The 20645-nt window shown below is 38.2% G+C and overlaps 1 protein-coding gene across 1 annotated transcript in view; it reads left to right on the top strand.

Moving 5' to 3' along the window:
• Nucleotides 1–20645, top strand: part of ULK4 (unc-51 like kinase 4) — a 590170-nt gene that overhangs the window by 244484 nt on the left and 325041 nt on the right. The window contains exons 29-30 of the mRNA XM_055321719.1: nt 19–163; nt 12281–12373. Coding sequence (XP_055177694.1) covers nt 19–163; nt 12281–12373 — 238 coding nt within the window. The remainder of the gene's footprint in view (nt 1–18; nt 164–12280; nt 12374–20645) is intronic.

The raw sequence follows: 20645 nt of genomic DNA, 5'->3' as shown, positions 1-20645 counted from the left end.
TTTTTTTTTTCTTTCAAGTGGAGTGGAGGCTCTTCAGCTTGCGGTTGCTCTCAGAGACCACATCTTTACTCGTGAACCAGGAGGTTGGGGATGGCAAGAAGGAAGCGAATGTCAACTTTGACAGCAGTCTGCTGGCTCTCATTAGAGATGTCTTACTTCCCCAGTAAGTCCCATGTGCTGCATTCATGCAGAGAAGTGTTGGATGTTCAGGATGCTTCCTTCAAACTAGGTCTAATGATGGAATTGGAGGCTCTATGTCCTTATTTTTTTGTACATATGCTCATGTACTTACTGTAAAAGAGATCCAGAAACAGAAGCAGCAGCGCCTACACTGCATAGAACCCAGGAGAATCCATTTAGAGCCTTACCTGTTTTCCCAAAGGCACATGACTCTGAGGCTATGCAGATTTAAAGGTGTTTGTGGCCAGAGGGGTAAGGTTTATTATTCAGGGTCAACATTACAAGACTACTGGAACATGGAATTGGGATGTTTCCTAGTTCTACTCCGAAATAATAGAGATGGAAAGAAATCTTCCTTCACCCCAAACTCTTGGAATGGAAAAAAAAAAAAGCTTATTTATAAACAGGATATTTTGGTGGGGTGGGGAGAGTTGGTGGTGGTGCTAGAACACCACATAATAATGACTATTAATTAATACAATGGGATCATCTTTTTCCTTGACTCCACTATTCACATACCAAACATTTAGTAGGGTGATGACTGAGAGGACCCAGTCTAAACGCATGAAACTCTAAAATGACATAATTGAAGCACACTGAATTTTTTTCTACCACACTGTGAGTCTTATCAAACAAAAGTATAGGGCTGCCTTGTTTTATTATGCTTTGCTTTATTGTGCTTCAGAAGGTCTGTGGCAACCCTCCATCGAGCAAGTCTATTGGTACCATTTATCCAATAGTATTTGCTCACTTCACGTCTTTGGGTTACATTTTGGTAATTCTCCACAATGTTTCAAACTTTAGTTTTTTAGTAATAAAGTTTTTTAAAATCAATGTATGTGCATTTTTTTAGACCTAATGCTGTTGTACACTTAATAGAGTATACAGTATAGTGCAAATTAACTTTTATATATGAGCTGGAAAACCAAAAAGTTCATTTGACCTGTTCTTATTGCCACATTTGCTTTACCCTGGTGGTCTGGAATGGAACTCAAAAACTTTAATGGAATTGAAGTTGAAAAGCGTATGCCAGATATCACTATTAAAGGAAATTTTACAAATGCTGGATTGCACTGCACTGGTGCCTGCCTGATCATGGCTTCCTTCAGGGCCTGGGCTGCAGGTTTTAGGAGTGACAGTTTCGCCAAATGCTCCCCTCAGTTTGTTCAACTTCTTCAGATCACTGGTTCTCTTTAAAAAAAAAAAAATAATTTCCACAATATATAACAACCAGATCTTATTATGTTCCAAAGCACTCAACTACTCATCGTCGATTTAAGAAGGTTCATTTTATGAAGTGTGTGGCCAGTGTGTATCAGCCCTCCTCCTGGCAGAGGAGGCTTGTCTTGACTGATTAGCGCTTGGAACTTGATCTGTGATGGCTCAGTTTATAGAGCCAGACCCTTGTTTCTTTTTCATGTCTGCACTGCTGCAGTTGGTTTCAGGGAGACTCCTGATAACGAATATATACTGTAAGAATACTTCTGATACCCAAAGCAAGAAAGTGGTTATCTCTATGGAACAAAATTTAAAACTTTGTTATGTGGAGCTTTCTCAGAAACTATCAGTAAATGTATTTTTGGTTCCATTTATTATCTCTGAGTGTGTATGTTTGTACTAATATGGGTAAATAAATATAAGATTAGAACCTTCTCTCTGAGATTAATTCATGCTTTCAGAGCCATCTTACACTTCTAAACTATATATAATTATATGCATCTTTCTGATAAGAAAATGCCTAAAAATAGATTTTTTTTTGTGGAAAATGTAATTTTTGAGATGTACATTGGATATCTGCTAACAGCTTGTAGGGAAGCATTTCTCAGGACCTGAGAGGTGCCCCCATGGTAGGGACAGGATTTCCTTTAACAGGACTTCACAGTTTACTAATCACTGGTAACACCTATGCAAATTTGAAATAAAATTTCTTATTATCTGAAGTTTGCCCACTCTTGGAAGAGTTTGCAAAATGAAAAATGTTAAATCTATAATCCAGTGCTTTTGTTTTACTTATTTGAGATGGAATAAATAATATGTAGTCCCTATAATATATATCTTTACCTTTTCCAGTGATGAGGAATTACAGAGGAAAATACAAATGAAACCACATGCAGTTGAAAAATAGAAGTATATGTTTTCCAATCTGTAGAATGGGGAAAATAGTATATAATTCAGAAGATACTTGTGGGCAGTTAAATGGGATACCACTTGTAAAATAGTATAGTGCATAGGGTATGGCACACTCTTGACAGTAGTAACACTGCTACTATTATTTTTAGGTACATTATTTTCTATTAACCTTTAAAAGGAAGATTGTAATTGTACAAAAGTAGTAGTAATAGTACATCAGAGGTATGAAGTGGCTGTTAAAATAGATATTGCTGATTGTGCCTACCTGGTATATATAGTAAGGGCTCAGTAAATGTTCATAAAAACTTAAAAATGAAATCTACCTAATGCATTCATTTAACTTTGACTCTAGAAAACTAGAAATCTTGGCAAGGAGTTTAGTCTTTGGTGATAACTCTTGGTGATTATAAGTTTAGAAATGTTAATCATAAAAAATTCATGTTCTTCTCTGAGTAGGTAAATATATGGTTTAAGAATTATGAGAAATCTTGCCGTTTGGACAATATGAATGGGCCTAGAGGATATTATGCTAAGTGAAATACGGCAGACAGAGAAAGACAAATACCATATGGTTTCACTTATATGTGAAATCTTAAAAAAATACCCAAACAATTAAACAAATGAAACAAAAGCAGGCTGGTAGATACAGGAAATAAACTGTTGGTTACCCAAAGGGGGGTGGGGTGGGCAGGCAAAATAGGTGAAGGGGGTTAAGAAATACAAACTTGCAGTTATAAAATAAATTAGTTATAGGGATGTCATGTACAGTTTACAGAATGCCAGCAGTAATATTGTAATAACTCTGTGGTGACAGGTAGTAATAATTAGACATCACAGGGATCATTTTGTAATGTATAAAAATACCGAATCGCCATAATGTATTCCTGAAACTAATAAAATATTGTATGTCAGTTGTACTTTAATAAAAGAATTGTGAAGTTTCTGCAGTTTATAAGAGTGACATGACATTGGCTTTAGTTTGGCAAATATGCATATTAACATCCATACTTTTAATTTTGTTAAAGTTTTAATCTTTCTTTGACTTTAAGCAAGACTTTGGCTAAAGCTGAGAGGTTAAGCTTTTCATGCACATATATATAGTAGGTTTCTCAATTTTCACTTAAAAGTGTTGTATTAGTTAAAACTATTTTATTTCCAAGTGGTAACACTCAAAACTAATCTGGAAAATAATTATGTGCTCACATTATGAGCTCTGCTGGCATTAAATATAGCTGGATTCAGGGGTGTGAGTGATGCGTACAGTCCTGTGTGTTTGTGTCTTTCTCACCATCTCTGCTTTGCCTGCAGCTATGTGGCATTGTTCTCAGAGAGGCTCTTTTTACTTGGTGGTTAAATAGCTCCTGGGTGTTGATCCTAGGGAAAGAGTGGATGTCTTTTCTAAAAGCTTTAATGAAATTTTCAGGAAGGATAGTAATTTAATCTTGTTAAATACCATGTAATACCTGTGTTCCAGGTGCTTATCAGAACTGCTAGGGATATGAATGAAAACTCAGTTGTAAGAGTAAATATCTTACTAAATATTAGTTATGGGTCTCAGAGAAATAGAACCAATAAGATGGGGACACCTGGGTGGCTCAGAGGTTGAGTGTCTGTCTTTGGCTCAGGGCGTGATCCCGGGGTCCTGGGATCAAATCCCACATCAGGCTCCCTGCAGGGAGTCCGCTTCTCCCTATGTTTCTGCCTCTCTCTCTGTGTCTCTCATGAATAAATAAATAAAATCTTAAAAAAAAAAGAACCAATAAGGTGTATATATATATAGAGAGAGAAGGAGATTTACAATAAGGAAATTTGCTCACATGACTATGGAGGTTGAGAAGTCCTGAGATGGATGGTCAGCAAGCTGGAGACCCAGGAGTGCCGATGGGGTAGTTCTGGTTTGAGACTAGAGGCCTGAGAATCAGGACAGCTGATAGAGTACAGAACAGTCTGAAAGCTGACAGGCTGGAGACTCAAGAAGAGCTGGTATTTCCAGCCTGAAGCCAGCCAACGAACAGTGCCCCAGCTCAAGGCAGTAGGACAGAGAAATTCCCTTTCACTTGGCCTTTTTGTTTTACTCAGGTCTTGAACTGCTTGGATGAGGCACACCCACCTTCGGGAGGGCAATCTGGTTTACTTAGTCTACTGACTTAAATGTTACCCTCATCCAGACCTAGAATAATGTTTGATCAAGTGTCGCTGTCTCTGCCCCTGTGGCCCTGTTAAGTTAGCACTTAAAATTAACCATCACCTCATCTATCGTAAATATCATGGATGGATTGCTTTCTATATATATTAATAAATTAATGTAAAAGAATTGTCACCTCTTCACAGTATACATGCTTTGCTTTCTGAAGAGATGAACTTTAGTTGTAAATATTTGTTTAGTGCCTTTTCTGTGTGGAGAATTATTACACCGTTGATAGGTGGTATTTCAGTTAGACTTTGAAATCTAGGTAGGGTTTCATAGAAAAGGAGTAGATCTTCTAGGCAAGAATGGGGTAAGCAAAGGTGTGGAAGGGGCAGACTAGTGAACAATAAACAGGCCAACTTATTTTCAGGGGATACCTGCATGTGATAGTTTCGTGAAGTGAGCTGGGGAGAGAATGTTTTTTCTCTCTTTTTTTTAATTTTAATTTTTAATTTTATTTATTATTTTGTTTTTTCTCTTAACCAGCTTATTTGTTCACCGATCCTAATTGAGTACATCTTACTATATCCACATATTTTTAGTTTCTGGGGATATAATAATGACCAAGATAGGCACAGCCCTTATGGAACATGTACTGTTTGGTAGAGCCAAATATTTCAGAAATTACTATTTTTTAACTGAAGAAGTCTGTAAGTCCTGTAAATAGAAAGGTTTAGTTAAGTATAAATTAAATATTGAAGCCAACTTCCTTCAACAGTGTGCCTGTGTAATGTTCATAAACCTGCCACAGAACACATGTTCTTTCTGAAATGTTCTGTGTGTTTACTATCCCTTGGCTTTTGAATTCCATAATTCACCCATTTAACTTTCTGAAGCTCAGTGTTTCTCAACATTTTATGATGTTGAGATACTATTTCCTATGGCTTATCCTAGTAACATCTCCCAGAACTCTTCTGATCACGGTTTTGAAATACTACTCAAGGGCTTTTCTGTTAAGATCAGGAACAAGAAAAAGATGCTCACCATCAAAACTTTTATGTAACTTTGCATTATGAGTATTAACAAATATAATAATTATAAGAATATTAAACTCTTAACTTTTCCATTAGATGCATATTGATGCATAATGAATTATCACACACTTAGTGGCTTAAAACAACATGTGCTTAGCTATGTAGGTTGGAAGTCTGACACAGTGTGACTGGGTTCTCTATTCAGGATCTCATGCCACTGAGGTCAGGTGCCTGCTGGTCTGAGCTTGAAGACTATGGGAGGAAGCTGCTTCTAGGCTCAGTCAGGTTATTGGCAGAATCAGTTTCTTGTAGTCTGCATTAGTTTCTTAAGGCTGAATTACCACACACCGACTGGCTTAAAACAACAGAAATTTATTCTTTGACAGTTCAGGAGGTCAGAAGTTCAAAGTCTTGGCAGTGTTGGTTCCTTTGGGAGGCTCTGAGGGAAAAACCATGCCTCTCTTCTGGCTTCTGATGACTGCCTGCATTCTTGGGTTTATAGCAGTGTCCACCCCAATCTCTGTCTTCACATGGCCTTCTCTCCTGTGTCTGCCTCGAATTTGCCTGTTAGGACATCTGTCGTTATGTTTAAGACCTACCCTAAATTATCCACATCTATAAAGCCTCTTCAAAATAAGGTCCCATTCACAGGTCCTGGGGGTTAGGACTTGGACATATATATCACTTGGGGCCATTATTCACCCCAGTACATAATTGTAGGTTCAAAGTCCCTGTTTCTGTGGCACCCTACATCCCATTAGGTGCCTACATATCTTTTCACGGGTCCCTCCATCTTTATATCAGCTACCGTTATCAAACCTCCCTCATGCTTGCAACCTTTTTGAGTTCCTCTTCTGATACCAGCTTGAGAAAACTCTGCATGTTCAAATTGGTGGTGTTGGCACTTCGCAGTCTGGTTCTTGGGATTAGTATATACTTATAATGAAATCTTGGCTCTGTGGCACTTGGTGCACATGTTCTCACTTCTCCTCTCCTTGCCTCCTTCAGCTTCTCTTCCCTAAGGTAGTTGCAATACCACTAATATAACCAAGTTATCTGGATGATTCATGAGAAAAAGTTTTTTTCTGGAAGATAACCATATATACTCAGGAAATTGCTATGATTTCCTTCAGCAGAGAGACAAAATTTTCTTTGAAAGGTTCATACAGACGAGGCAATGTTTACTGGAACTTAAGTCCAGAGTGATTACATCAATTAAAATTGGCACCTCTCAAAAGTTAAATATCAAAGTCATTATCAATGAACTCGTAGTCTTGAAAGTAGTCTTCTCCTGACTGAATGTTTTTTTTTTTTGGAGACTTGTTTCATAAAGTGAGGGCATTTCTCTTTCCGTATTTAACCATAAGTGGGGACTAGATCCTTCACTTGGGAAAGACACCATTGCTTTCTTGGGAAAGAGGAAATTTTAATATTCATACAAAAGTAAATGATGTCATTTATACTAGATTGTATGACTATGCCTACAAGGTTTAAAGCCCTCCTGCCTTCCCTCTTTCCTTCATTTGTTCCTTCTTTCTTTCAACAAATATATATTGAGTGATCTCCATGTGCCAGGCACTGAGGATTATATGGTGAGCAAGACTGGATCCCTGCCCCTCAGTGCAATTATATTCTAGTGGGGGAGACAAAGCAGTAAACAGATAAATATGTAAGGTGGTTTCAGTTAATTGTAAAACGTAAAACAGTGTCAGGGGTTAGAGAATGGTAGTAAGAGGGACATGGAAGGGGTTGATACAGGTAGGATAGTCCAGAAAGGCTTTACGGGCAGTCGTAAGCCATGGAGAAAATCTCTATAGGAATTTGCCTTTGCTAGGCTGGAATTACTTTGCCAACATGTATTTTAGTTTTCATATTTTCTTTTAGCCTTGTGTGTTTTGAAAAGAGATCATGCTGATATAAATGTGCTTACAGTGTTTTTATGACAATATGGCACTTGGCATTTCTCTCCTGGGGAAAATGAGTATTGCCTTTCTTCTTTATAATTCTCTTGTGACCTGTGCAATCATCAGGGCCATAATGACTTCATAAATTATTAAGGCTTTGTTTTTTAGAATCTCAGAGATGGCTATGTTTTTGACAAATTAGAATTGTATTTTCTCTTAGAAATTGGAATTTGTAAGTGAATTCCATTAGTGGCAATACACCATAGAGATGTTTATCTGGCTTTGAAATAATATCCAGTAAAAGTCATGAGTTTGACTACCTGGCTTATATGTTGGTGGCTTAGAGGACATCCAGATGATTGTTTATTGCATTTTTGTACCCCTTAACCACAAATAGCCTATGTGTTTTTTTTTTTTTTTAGCCTATGTTAAAATAGACATGAACTTGGCATTCTCTGATGGAAATCAGGATAGACAGAGTATTTTGACTTTATCTTTTCCTTAATTTTATTTTGCAGATAAATTTAAATCACAAATGTTTTTATATAGCAGAAGCATCATAATGTTTTACTTTCTTCCTTTTATTTAATCATTTTATGATTTGAATGTCTCCCTAAATTAGCACCTTTAAGTACAGATCACTCTTTCTTGTCCAATGTGTATCACCTTTCTGTTTTTTTAATTTATATGTATATTTCCTGATCCCACAACACTTAATACTTATTGTGATTTTGTAAAGTAATTCAGCTTTTCATTTAGTGGGATCTTCCTCATTATACTTCCCTCTAAAGTTCCTTGGGAGTTCTAGAATCCTTCTCCCCCTCCCCCCCGACCCAAATTCTCAGAGCACACTCCATTGCGATGTAGAAATGTGCATTTGTGGCTAACTCCAAACAGAGTGGACCTCTTCAAGATATGGGCCTCTCCTTTCCCCCAGCAGAATAGATACTTCTTTCCACTTGGCCAGTTCTTTGCTCACTTCCCCAGAGTAGCTTCTCCCAGTAATGCAGAGTTATTTTGATAGCCTGTTTCCACTTCTTGCTAGTTTACCTAACTGGGCACCAGTTTCACTAGGCACTTAGCAAGATAGGGAGGAGACCATCCCTTCGATTCCTGAATATGTGGTTTTTAGAAGTTTTCTCTCATTTGGGATATATGTGGATTGATTGACTACGAATGGTTTTTCCTGCCTGGGTTCTAGCTGTTTGGGACCTGGAAAAGACTCCTTATGTGGGAGGATTCTAGAAGGACAAGAGTGGGGGGGGGGGGTTATGTTGTCAGCCATCTCAGTCTGTATCCTGGCTCAGGGCACTTGGAATGTTCCTTTCCAGCCTCTGTCCATCAGAATGGACCAGTTCTTCCTCTGGTCACTCTCCTTCCAAACCTTTTCAGGAGTCTAGACTTATCACTGTTTTTTTTTTTCCTGCCAAGTCACATTCAAAAGAGTGTGAGATCCAATTAGTATCAGCTCAGCTGCTTTATCTCTGTTCAGAAGACAAGCTTAATAAATCACAGCATTCTTCTGGCTAGTTCTTGCTGACCATTACAAACCTATCTTTGATGAAACGGAAGTATATTCAATATATTCAATATTTGTATTCTAAACATATCTATTATGAATCTTACCCTTTTTTCAAGGGGAGAAAAACATAATATTCTTTGGGGAAATCCTCATGCACAGGCTGGTACGGGCTTCATCTTTACCTCCCATTTCAAGGTCGGATAATCTCAACCCACAACATTTGAATTTTAGGCAGTTAAGCTTTCATCCGTGTGTTCTTTTTAAATGTAGGTTCTACATATTCCTGTTAATTCTGTGTTAAAATATTTTATATTTTCTCAGTCTTATTGAGATTGTTTATTACATTCCTAACCAGTTGTCCATATTTTCTCTTGTTCTTGACACAAGAAAAGTACAGAAGATTACATAGGAAGCTGTTTAAAATTCTTTTTTTTTTTGAAGCTGTTTAAAATTCATGTAGGTTTGGGGTCCTTTCCTCTGTGATTTAGCTAAGTCTGGGAATGGAGACAAGGGGTGCCCAGCATCTAGAGTGTGTGTATATGTGTGACTTGTTGGAAGCCTCCCATCCTCACTTGAGTAGAAAGTCTCTGGCTGATAGTTTCTGAATATTGGTAGGCAGCGGAAGAGTGCATCTTTCTCCTATCCAACTCAGTGCCTCACTTTAAACTCAGAAGTGCCTCAGTTTCCCTCTTTAGGATGTGTGTCATGAAGAGTTAACTTAGCAAGTGTGGGATGTTCAAGCCCTACATTGTTACAAAGAGACTGGCCCTTAACCTTTTCCTGAGAGATAACTTCTGAGCCTTTGGAATATCCTGCCTGATAAGAGAGTCTGTATACATGGGGCCTTGAGCCATGCTAGATACTTTATGCTAACAATGTGAATTTTGGTGGGGGCCTTGGGCCATGACATATCAGCTTGACCTCTGGAGGGGCTGGAGGCTCCACACAGACCCTTCTTGCCCATGTGCCTTACCTATAATGAAACTCTGGACACCGGTGCTCCAGGGAGCTTCCCTGGCTGGCAGTATTTACCTGTGTTGTCCACAGTGTTGCTTGGAGGGTAAGCTCTGTCCACATACCTCCACTGGGAAAGGACAAATGACAGCTTGCTCCGAGTCCTGCCTGGACTCTGCCCTATGTGCCTTTCATATAGGCTGATTTTCACTGTAACTAATCTTAATTGTTAGTGTAACAGCTTTTCTGTGAGTCTTTCTAGCAAACCACTAAATCGCCTTGGGTGCCCCAAACTTAGGATATGAGAGCTTTTTATTTTACAAGACTCTTATAGAAAGGAATAATGATATCTGTCTGATATGCTGAGTTGCTCATTTTTTAAAAAGAGTTCAAACTGGATGTTAAAATTTTATGACTACATTTTTATTACCTTTAAAGTTGTTTCCTTTTTTTTTTATTCATAAGGTAAAATGTATTGTTTTACTAAATTTGATTTTTTTTCATTCCTAAAATTAGGCTTAGGTTGTATTGTATTTTTTAACATGACATTCTCTTTGACTCATTAACATTTATGATCTTGTATATGAATGATGGGTATTTTGACTTTTATCTTTGTCATAAGTAGGCAAAACTCTTAATTGCTAAAATTTAAAAATGTTTTATGAGAAACCTTTCTAAAATATGGTGCTTCCTGCCTTCTTAAACAGAGCACTCTACCCAATTTAACATTTTCTTGACTCACTACCCCCATTTTGAGCATTATGGTATGTAATGGGCCCTGTGGTCCCATTGAGGTATGAACAGCTGCTGCTGCTCTGTTAAATGCTCCCCAGGCTTCTCTCTGTTTGGAGTTCTTGGGTTTGCTTTTTTTTTTTTTTTTTTTTTTCTTATGCCTTCAAGTCCCACTCTTTCTGTCATAGTCCCTCTCCTCCCTTTACTTGGCTCCTTTTTAATGGCTGTGGGATTAGAGGCTGCATAATTAAGCTTGTTATAGAATGATTTCCAAAATGAGAGTAAGTAGGCTCTGAGTAAGAGCCTGGGGCCCTATTCTCAAGATGAAAAGCATCCGCTTCATGTCATGGATTTTTAAATATACATTTTGGGTTTGGGGGGATATTTTACTCCCTTTTTAGTTGGTGATTGTTCCAGAGAGTTGAGTCATAAACTCAAATTCGTTTATCTGCTTGTGTGTCCATTTCTCTAACTGTTTGTCCATTCCTTTGCCTGACAGTTGTTTCCTGAGCACCTCCATGGTGCTGTGTACTGGATAGCTGAACCTGGACAGGTTACAACATAGTCTGCCTCACAGATCACATAGGGGGTGCAGTCTGAACTGTGTTGTGGAAAGTTTTAATAATAAAGACCTTTTATTTATTTATTTTTATTCTTTCTGGGAATTTTCTTTTTTTGAAAAAGGATTTTATTTATTTATTAGAGAGAGAGCGAGAGAGTGAGCGCGAGCACACAAGCAGGGGGAGAGGCAGTGGGCGAGGAAGAAGCAGGTTCCCTGTGGAGCAGGGAGCCGGGTGCCGGCTGACCTGAGCCGAAGGCAGATGCTTAACCAATTGAGCCACCCAGGGGCCCCAGTGATTTTCATTTCAGATTTTTAAGTTTTAATTAGAATAATACTGTGCAGAGAAGAGTTCATGGAGCAGGCCTGAGACTGCTCTCCTTAGAAAGGACTGCTTCCTGGGCTATCGGCTGGCCCTTGGCAGGCTGGCATCTTAGAACTTGGTGCCCAGAGTGTTTCCAGACTCCGTTTAACTGCTAAAGGAAGGTCAGGCTACCTGGACTGTTGTGTAGACAGCAGGGTTGATGCTGAATGCTTGCTTTCTCCCTGGGAGGGGTTTTGATTCCTGTTAGAGGTTGCTGGTGTGTTTGGCCCCCAGTAAAAACCGTGATCACTTGAGTCTCTCGTAGGCAGAAACACCCCATGCATGCACTGCATTTTCATTGCTGGAGAAGATTGTGCTCTGTCTGACCTTGCTCGGGTGGAAGAGAGCCTAAGGAAGCCTGTCCACCCCTCCTCCTTCATGATTCATCTGTATCTGGTGGGGTAGCTCTCCTGAGTCTCCACCACGAGCACCTCTCTGAACTTGAGGGTGCTCTTGGGGACCCTGCCACAAATGCCTAATTTTAATTGGTCTCTTACTATGCGTGCAGCCCAATACCAATCTTTTCCTGGATTGTCTTATTGAATCTTCCCCAAAACAGACCTCTGTGAGGCAGGTCAGTGTCCTCACTGCCATTGTCGGGTGAAGCTCTTTGAAGTTTCAGGACATGAAGCATCCTGTGTGGGTCCTGTACCTTATACATTATTTCAGTGTCTTTATGTTTGACCATATGGCATATTTCTTCTGTTGTTTGGAGGAGAGGTTCAGTGACAAAAACTGTCGAGTTATTTTTTAAAATCACTTTATCCTTACAGGTATGAGCACATCCTCACGGAGCCTGACCCAGTACCAGCATATGCTCTGAAGCTGCTAGTTGCCATGACTGAACACAACCCAACTTTTACCAGGTAGTGTACTCCGGGTTTCTTTTTCTTGTCTTTCATCTATAAAACGAGTTTCATATATTCTAAAAATGTTAAAGATGATGAGATCCTGGGAGACCAAGGTTTGAGTTACCAAAGCAGTTCATTTGTCAAGGTTGGTGACTTGTGCGATCTCATGTTGATGCCATTTTGGGTCTCTATTTGTATCTCTTACTGGACTTTTTGTACTGTGAGATTCATGATTGCTTCAGAATGCTAAATTCTTTAAAGAGGAAAAAAAAACCTCACACACGTACTTTAAGAAATGTCAATTAGTGCTTCCTATTGTACTGAGCAGTTTATTAAATCTGTGTAATGTTTATAGACTTATTTTCTACCATTTTGTTAAGTTGACATAGTTTCATTTAGCAGAGGAGAACTTTGGCCTCTATTGAAGTTACTCTGTGTGATGATCCCAAATATCTTAGAACTAGTTCCTAGGATGCTGGCAATTGCTTTCAGGCAGGTGCAGGATAGTTTGTCAGAGAGAGAGCCCCAGGTCTACAGATGGGGCAAAGAAGAGGAGGCCCTAGGAGAAAGCTAGTTTTAGTTGTTAGGTGATGTCTGAGAACCTTTGGGTTCAGATACCGTCTGCAGGTGTAATGCACTTCTGTGGTTGGTCTTTAGGAAAGAACTAAGTCATACAGCCCCAAACCCCTTGTTTTTTTCATCTGCTCTGCCACAGAAGGTCTTGCAGAATGATGAGCCACCAGCAGTATTACTAGGGAGCAGGAAAGTCTGTTTGTAGATACTCTCTGTATTTAGCTGGGCCAGGGCACAGAGGTGTGCCATGACTGAGGTACAGGGGTGCCAAGGTGCTCTTGGGCTTTGGGGCATCTGTAGTGCTGAGGCTGCTGTAGATTCCAGGCCTATTGCCTTCTGCTGTGAGTGGCCTCACTTATTTCCAGAGAGTGACATATAAATGCTACCCTGTACTCTCTGCCATGTTGCAAAAGAAGTTGGGGACCATTTACCCTTCCTAGTTCTAAATCCTGTGTCTCTCTAGCCTTTTAAAAGTTTGACCAATGAGCTTTCTGCACTCATCACTCAACGGCACTGTTCTCTCTTCCTACAGAAGATATTTCATTCTAAAGAGTGTATCTGTATTAGAAGTCAAATATAGGGCAGCCCCGGTGGCGCAGCGGTTTGGCGCCGCCTACAGCCTGGGGTATGATCCTGGAGATCCGGGATCGAGTCCCACGTCGGGCTCCCTGCATGGAGCCTGCTTCTCCCTCTGCCTGTGTCTCTGCCTCTCTCTCTCTCTGTGTCTATGGATAAATAAATAAAATCTAAAAAAAAAAAAAAAGTCAAATATAAATTCATACAATTACTTCTTTCCTGGAATTTTGATACCAGATGCCAATACTGTATACTGATTATATCCTCTCATTAGATTGGGTAGATTGCATTTACTTTTTTAATGTTGACTCTTGATCAGTCATGTGCATGTTTTCTAGGCTCCTTCTTCTTCTTGCCAACTCTCTATGAAATTCATCTGAATTGCCTCATACTGAGGGGAAGAACCTAGTGAAGTTGATGACCTATATATATAGTCTTTTTATTTTAAAAATGAATACACTTGGGAGACACTTTATTCTTATGTTAACATGCAGAATTCAATAAACTAATTTTTTATAAAGATTTTATTTATTAGAGAAAGAGGGAAAACAGGAGCACGGGGAGGGGCAGGAGGAGAAGCAGGTTCCCTGTTAAGCAGGATCCCTGGATCATGACCTGAACTGAAGGCAGACACTTAACTGACTGAGCCACCCAGGCACCCTTCAATGAACTAATTTTTAAAAATGTTTTTCCTTGCTTTAGTGTGACAAGTAACATCTGAATATATTGTGTGTGTATTACAATCCAGCAGTAAAATCAAGTGGTCCTCCAGGCTTCCTCATTTCCCTCCCACACTGCCATACACAGGTCTCTGTCCCAGGGGTAATACTTGCTGTTGCTTTGGTGTGTGTCTCTTCTGAATCTTTTCTGGCTGTTTAAATTCAATATGCACATACAGAAATAAATGGCTTTGCTTTCTGGCTGTTGATTTTTTAAAAAATCAAATAGTATCACTATATTTTTCTGAAATTTGTCTTTTTATTTGTCAAAATTATTGGGAGATTTTTTTATATAAGTATTTATTCATACCTTTGGCAATATCTTTGCCAAAATGAGATTTCATTTTGCATTTACTTATCTACTGATAACATTGAACCTTTTAATATTTATTTATATATTTAATTGTAAAAGGTGCACAGCCTTCAATCTTCAGTTCTTCTTCAAAGTATCGCTTGTAGAGAAAAACTCCATATATATATGCAAAGATTTCTACTTAGGCAAATAGTTTTTAAAATGAGAAAAATAATTTTTAAATTATATATAATACAGTGTAACAGTTTGAATGGGCAAGATAAATTTGAGTACAAAAGATATCCAAATAATTTTGTTAACTAAAATTACTTTTGACTCTCCAGCACCCATTTAAAAAGCACCTCTGCTGTATGTAAGGTCTCTTTCTGGATTCATTCTTCTGTTCTCTTTGTTTTCTTTTCCTATGAAAGAGGCAAACAGTCTTGACAGAGGCTCCAGGGATCAAGAACAAAGCATTAAAAGCCTACTGCTGTCTCCCCAACCTCTCCCCACCCCATACTTTATTATTTTTTTTATAAATTAATTTTTATTGGTGTTCAATTTACCAACATACAGAATAACACCCAGTGCTCATCCCGTCAAGTGTCCCCCTCCGTGCCCGTCACCCATTCACCCCCACCCCCCCGCCCTCCTCCCCTTCCACCACCCCTAGTTCATTTCCCAGAGTTAGAAGTCTTTATGTTCTGTGTCCCTTTCTGATATCTCCCACACATTTCTTCTCCCTTCCCTTATATTCCCCTTCACTATTATTCACATTCCCCAAATGAATGAGAACATACACTGTTTGTCCTTCTCCGATTGACTTACTTCACTCAGCATAATACCCTCCAGTTCCATCCACGTTGAAGCAAATGGTGGGTATTTGTCGTTTCTAATGGCTGAGTAATATTCCATTGTATACATAGACCACATCTTCTTTATCCATTCATCTTTCGATGGGCACCGAGGCTCCTTCCACAGTTTGGCTATTGTGGACATGGCTGCTAGAAACATCGGGGTGCAGGTATCCCGGCGTTTCATTGCATCTGAATCTTTGGGGTAAATCCCTAACAGTGCAATTGCTGGGTCGTAGGGCAGGTCTATTTTTAACTCTTTGAGGAACCTCCACACAGTTTTCCAGAGTGGCTGCACCAGTTCACATTCCCACCAACAAGTAAGAGGGTTCCCTTTTCTCCACATCCTCTCCAACATTTGTTGTTTCCTGCCTTATTAATTTTCCCCATTCTCACTGGTGTGAGGTGGTATCTCATTGTGGTTTTGATTTGTATTTCCCTGATGGCAAGTGATGCAGAGCATTTTCTCATGTGCATGTTGGCCATGTCTATGTCTTCCTCTGTGAGATTTCTCTTCATGTCTTTTGCCCATTTCATGATTGGATTGTTTGTTTCTTTGGTGTTGAGTTTAAGAAGTTCTTTATAGATTTTGGAAACTAGCCCTTTATCTGATATGTTATTTGCAAATATCTTCTCCCATTCTGTAGGTTGTCTTTTAGTTTTGTTGACTGTATCCTTTGCTGTGCAAAAGCTTCTTATCTTGATGAAGTCCCAATAGTTCATTTTTGCTTTTGTTTCTTTTGTTTTCGTGGATGTATCTTGCAAGAAGTTACTGTGGCCAAGTTCAAAAAGGGTGTTGCCTGTGTTCTCCTCTAAGATTTTGATGGAGTCTTGTCTCACATTTAAATCTTTCATCCATTTTGAGTTTATCTTTGTGTATGGTGCAAGAGAGTGGTCTAGTTTCATTCTTCTGCATGTGGATGACCAATTTTCCCAGCACCATTTATTGAAGAGACTGTCTTTCTTCCAGTGGATCGTCTTTCCTCCTTTGTCGAATATTAGTTGACCATAAAGTTCAGGGTCCATTTCTGGGTTCTCTATTCTGTTCCATTGGTCTATGTGTCTGTTTTTGTGCCAGTACCACACTGTCTTGATGACCACAGCTTTGTAGTACAACCTGAAATCTGGCATTGTGATGCCCCCAGCTATGGTTTTCTTTTTTAAAATTCCCCTGGCTATTCGGGGTCTTTTCTGATTCCACACAAATCTTAAAATAATTTGTTCTAAGTCTCTGAAGAAAGTCCATGGTATTTTGATAGGGATTGCATTTTACGTGTAAATTGCCCTGGGTAACATTGACATTTTCACAGTATTAATTCTGCCAATCCATGAGCATGGAATATTTTTCCATCTCTTTGTGTCTTCCTCAATTTCTTTCAGAAGTGTTCTATAGTTTTTAGGGTATAGATCCTTTACCTCTTTGGTTAGGTTTATCCCTAGGTATCTTATGCTTTTGGGTGCAATTGTAAATGGGATTGACTCCTTAATTTCTCTTTCTTCAGTCTCATTGTTAGTGTATAGGAATGCCATTGATTTCTGGGCATTGATTTTGTATCCTGCCACGCTACCAAATTGCTGTATGAGTTCTAGCAATCTTGGGGTGGAGGCTTTTGGGTTTTCTATGTAGAGTATCATGTCATCAGCGAAGAGGGAGAGTTTGACTTCTTCTTTGCCAATTTGAATGCCTTTAATGTCCACCCCATACTTTAAATGGGAAAGTCCTAGGCCCAGAGGCTGTAGCAACCTATGTGTAACTTGCAAAGTCTACTCACACACCTTGAAGGGAGGGATGAAGAGGGAAAAGTTATATGTAATTAGACCTCAGAGTTTGTATTTATTTCTCTAGCTGGAGTTTAAAAAACAGTGTAACATTTTGGAATTGGCAATAGATTTCCTTTGAGGAAAAAATATAGATAGATAGATAGATAGATAGATAGATAGATAGATAGATAGATAGAAAAACAGATACAGATATATCAAAAGATAGATACTGAGAAGTCTTATTCCTCCCTCTATCCATTCTATTTTTCCTTCACTTCCCCATGATCACAAATGGCTAACTACCTTTGTTTATGTAGTGCCCTACTATAAGCTAACGTGAATATGTACTTTTTCTAGTTCTCCCTTTTATGCCCAAGTAGCATATTATGTATGTTTTCCTGATCCTTGTTTTTTTCACTTAACCCCAACATTTGCTTCTGTAGCAATATATAGAGAGCTTATGTTTTACAGTTACAGAATCTTCCATTGTATGGATATACTATAATTTATCTAATTAGTGTCCAGTGGATAGACTTGAGTTCTAATCTTGTGATATTGCAAACAATGAACAATCTTCTGTATCATCTTGTATGTATGCTTGTACATCTTATGGGATGAATTCCTAAAAATGGATTTAGGTTTCAAAGGATAAATGCAGGGGATCCCTGGGTGGCGCAGCGGTTTGGTGCCTGCCTTTGGCCCAGGGCGCGATCCTGGAGACCCGGGATCGAATCCCACGTCGGGCTCCCGGTGCATGGAGTCTGCTTCTCCCTCTGCCTGTGTCTCTGCCTCTCTCTCTCTCTCTGTGTGACTATTATAAATAAAAAAAACAAAACAAAACAAACAAACAAAAAAAAAAACAAAGGATAAATGCATTTGAAAACTTTTTTTTTAGATATGGCCAAATTTTCCAACATAGGGATTTTACCATCTTGCGTCTCCAAGGGACATGTTTGAGGATGCCTGTTTTCCTGCAGCTTTCCCATTAGAATTTGTCATTAAACTTTGGAATTTTTCCAGCATGATGAAATAGATTATTTCAGAGTAATTTTAATTCACATTTCTCTTATCATGAGTGAGGTTAACTAACTCATTTTATTGTTGGGGCATTTGCATTTTTTTCTGCTCACGCTCTTTGCCAACAGTTCCTTGGTCTTGGCAGTGCCACTCCTCAAACTGAATCACTTCCTACTTGGCTTTCCATTGAGCAAATACACCATAGTCTGCTAATCCATTTTACTTTAAACAACTTTCCTATTTTTTTGCTGTCTTGAATGGTTTGGCCAATAAGTTTTCCTTTGAATGTTCCTTGGTGAATCTGTACACATGTCTTTTTTTGGGCACCGATGCTGGAGTAGAAGTACTAGCTCATAGAGCTTGTGCTTGCCCAGATTGAGTAGATATTGCTGAGGAATTTTCCAGATTCATTGTACCAATTTGCATTCCTACTGGCATTGTTTGGTTGTCATATAAGCTTTAAAAAATTTTTTTAAAGTCAGGTTTATTGAGGAATAATTTACATAGGCTACAACTTATTCATTTTAGGTATTCAGTTTTCTGAGTTTTGAGAAGTGTGTATAATTGTGCAACCACTACCTCTATCAAGATAGAGAATTTTCATCACACCAAAATGTTCTGTCATGCCCCTTTGAATGTTAGCTTATACAGATTCTGTTTGTTTACACAGATTCTGTTTGCTTGGAGAAGGATATGACCAGATTGATTTTATATTTCATTTTAACTTTTAAAATTTATTTTTTAAGAGGTGCCTGGGTAGCTCAGTTGGCTAAGTGTGACTCTCGGTTTCAGCTCAGGTCATGATCTCAGGGTTATGAGAGTGAGAAGATTGTCTCTAATCTTTTGCCCCTCCCCCTACATGCATGTGTGCTGACTTGCATGCTCTCTCTCAAATAAATCTTAAAAAAAAAGAAAAAAATATTTTTTTAGGAGTTAATGAATAACATATTACAGATTTCAGTATTTGAAAGAGTATACAGAGAAAGGCATATTTTCACTCAAGGTGAAAGCCACTCTTACCTGTGTGTGTGTGTGGTTTTTCATAGAGTTGGTAGTAGTATGTTGAATGCACCATTCTGCACTTCTTTTTAAAAATACATACAACAGCTTAATTGGGATATAATTCACATACCATCTGTACTTCTTTTTAACAGATACATAAGAATTGCATTTTATAAATACTCCATATTTATTTAACAAGTTCCATTTTGGTGAACATTTATGTTTTTCTAAACTTCTGGTATCATAAAACAAAGCTATGATTAATGACATAGGCCATTCATTGCATGTGTGAATATATATGTGTAGAATAAGTAATGAAAAGTAGAATTACTTAATCAAAGGGTACATAAACCAGTGATTTCCAAATTTATCTGTACATTAGTGTCATCAGGGGAATCCTTTAAAAAAAATCTAAAGACTGGCCACACCCCAGGCCAACTTAATAAAAATCTCCAGGGCTAGACACAGGCATAGTAATGTTGACCCTCTCCAAGTAATTACAGTATGCAGACAAGCTTGGGAACTACTAGTCTAACATTTGTATTTTGAAAAATGTTGTTCAATGCCCCCAATCTAGGTTGTGCCAGCTTATTCTCCACCAGCAGTGTATGAGAGTATCTATTTGTGCCAAACCTTTACCACATTAATGTGTATCTGTGTTTGAAATTTGCCATTGTGTAGGTGAATATTGCCTCTTTGTTACTAATTTCTAGTTTTATTGCTTTGAGATTAGATAATATTTTTGGTTTTGCTAATTTTTATTTGATTCTATGGTCTAACAGGTTAGTTTTTGTGAATGTATTATATTTAGTTGCTTACTGTAACTAAAACAAAGTTAGCTCTAGCCCTAAGAAGAGTGTTACCTATACTTTACTTTGACCTGTGTCTTAGAATGGTAACTCATTAACCTAGGAGGTTGTCCCGTTACCTGGTAGCAGTGACTTTTAGGCAAAATGCTGATCTTAAGTGTATATCAAGAGTAGAATGCCTTAATTTTCATATACAGATTTCTAGTAATATAAAATAAATCATTTATTTTAAATTTAACTTCTTAGCTTCATCTGCATCATGTTCTTTGAAATATAGTCAGTGTAGCTTGCATATATAATTGACCCTTAACAACGTAGGAGTTAGAGGCATGGTCAAAACTCTGCATAACTTTTGACTCCCCTAAAACTTAAGTACTAGAAGCCTAGTATTGACCGGAGGTCTTATTGATAACATAAATTTTTGATCAACACATATTTTGTATGTTATATGTATTATATACATACATAAAGTAAGCTAGAGAAAAGAAAATGTTGTTAAGAAGGTTGTAAGAAGAGATGACATTTATAGTATTGTACTATATTTATTTTTTTAAAAATCCTTGTATAAGTAGACCAGTGTTGTTCTAGGGTCAACTGCATTAAGAGTTTAGAGTACCAAATAATAACCACTGGAACATTAAATCATTCTATGCCAAGTGCAACATTGTTTCATTGTTTTTTTCT

The sequence above is a fragment of the Nyctereutes procyonoides genome, unplaced genomic scaffold (genome assembly GCF_905146905.1).
Source record: "Nyctereutes procyonoides isolate TBG_1078 unplaced genomic scaffold, NYPRO_anot_genome, whole genome shotgun sequence".
Lineage (NCBI taxonomy): Eukaryota > Metazoa > Chordata > Mammalia > Carnivora > Canidae > Nyctereutes > Nyctereutes procyonoides.
This window is presented reverse-complemented; position numbering and strand designations above follow the sequence as displayed.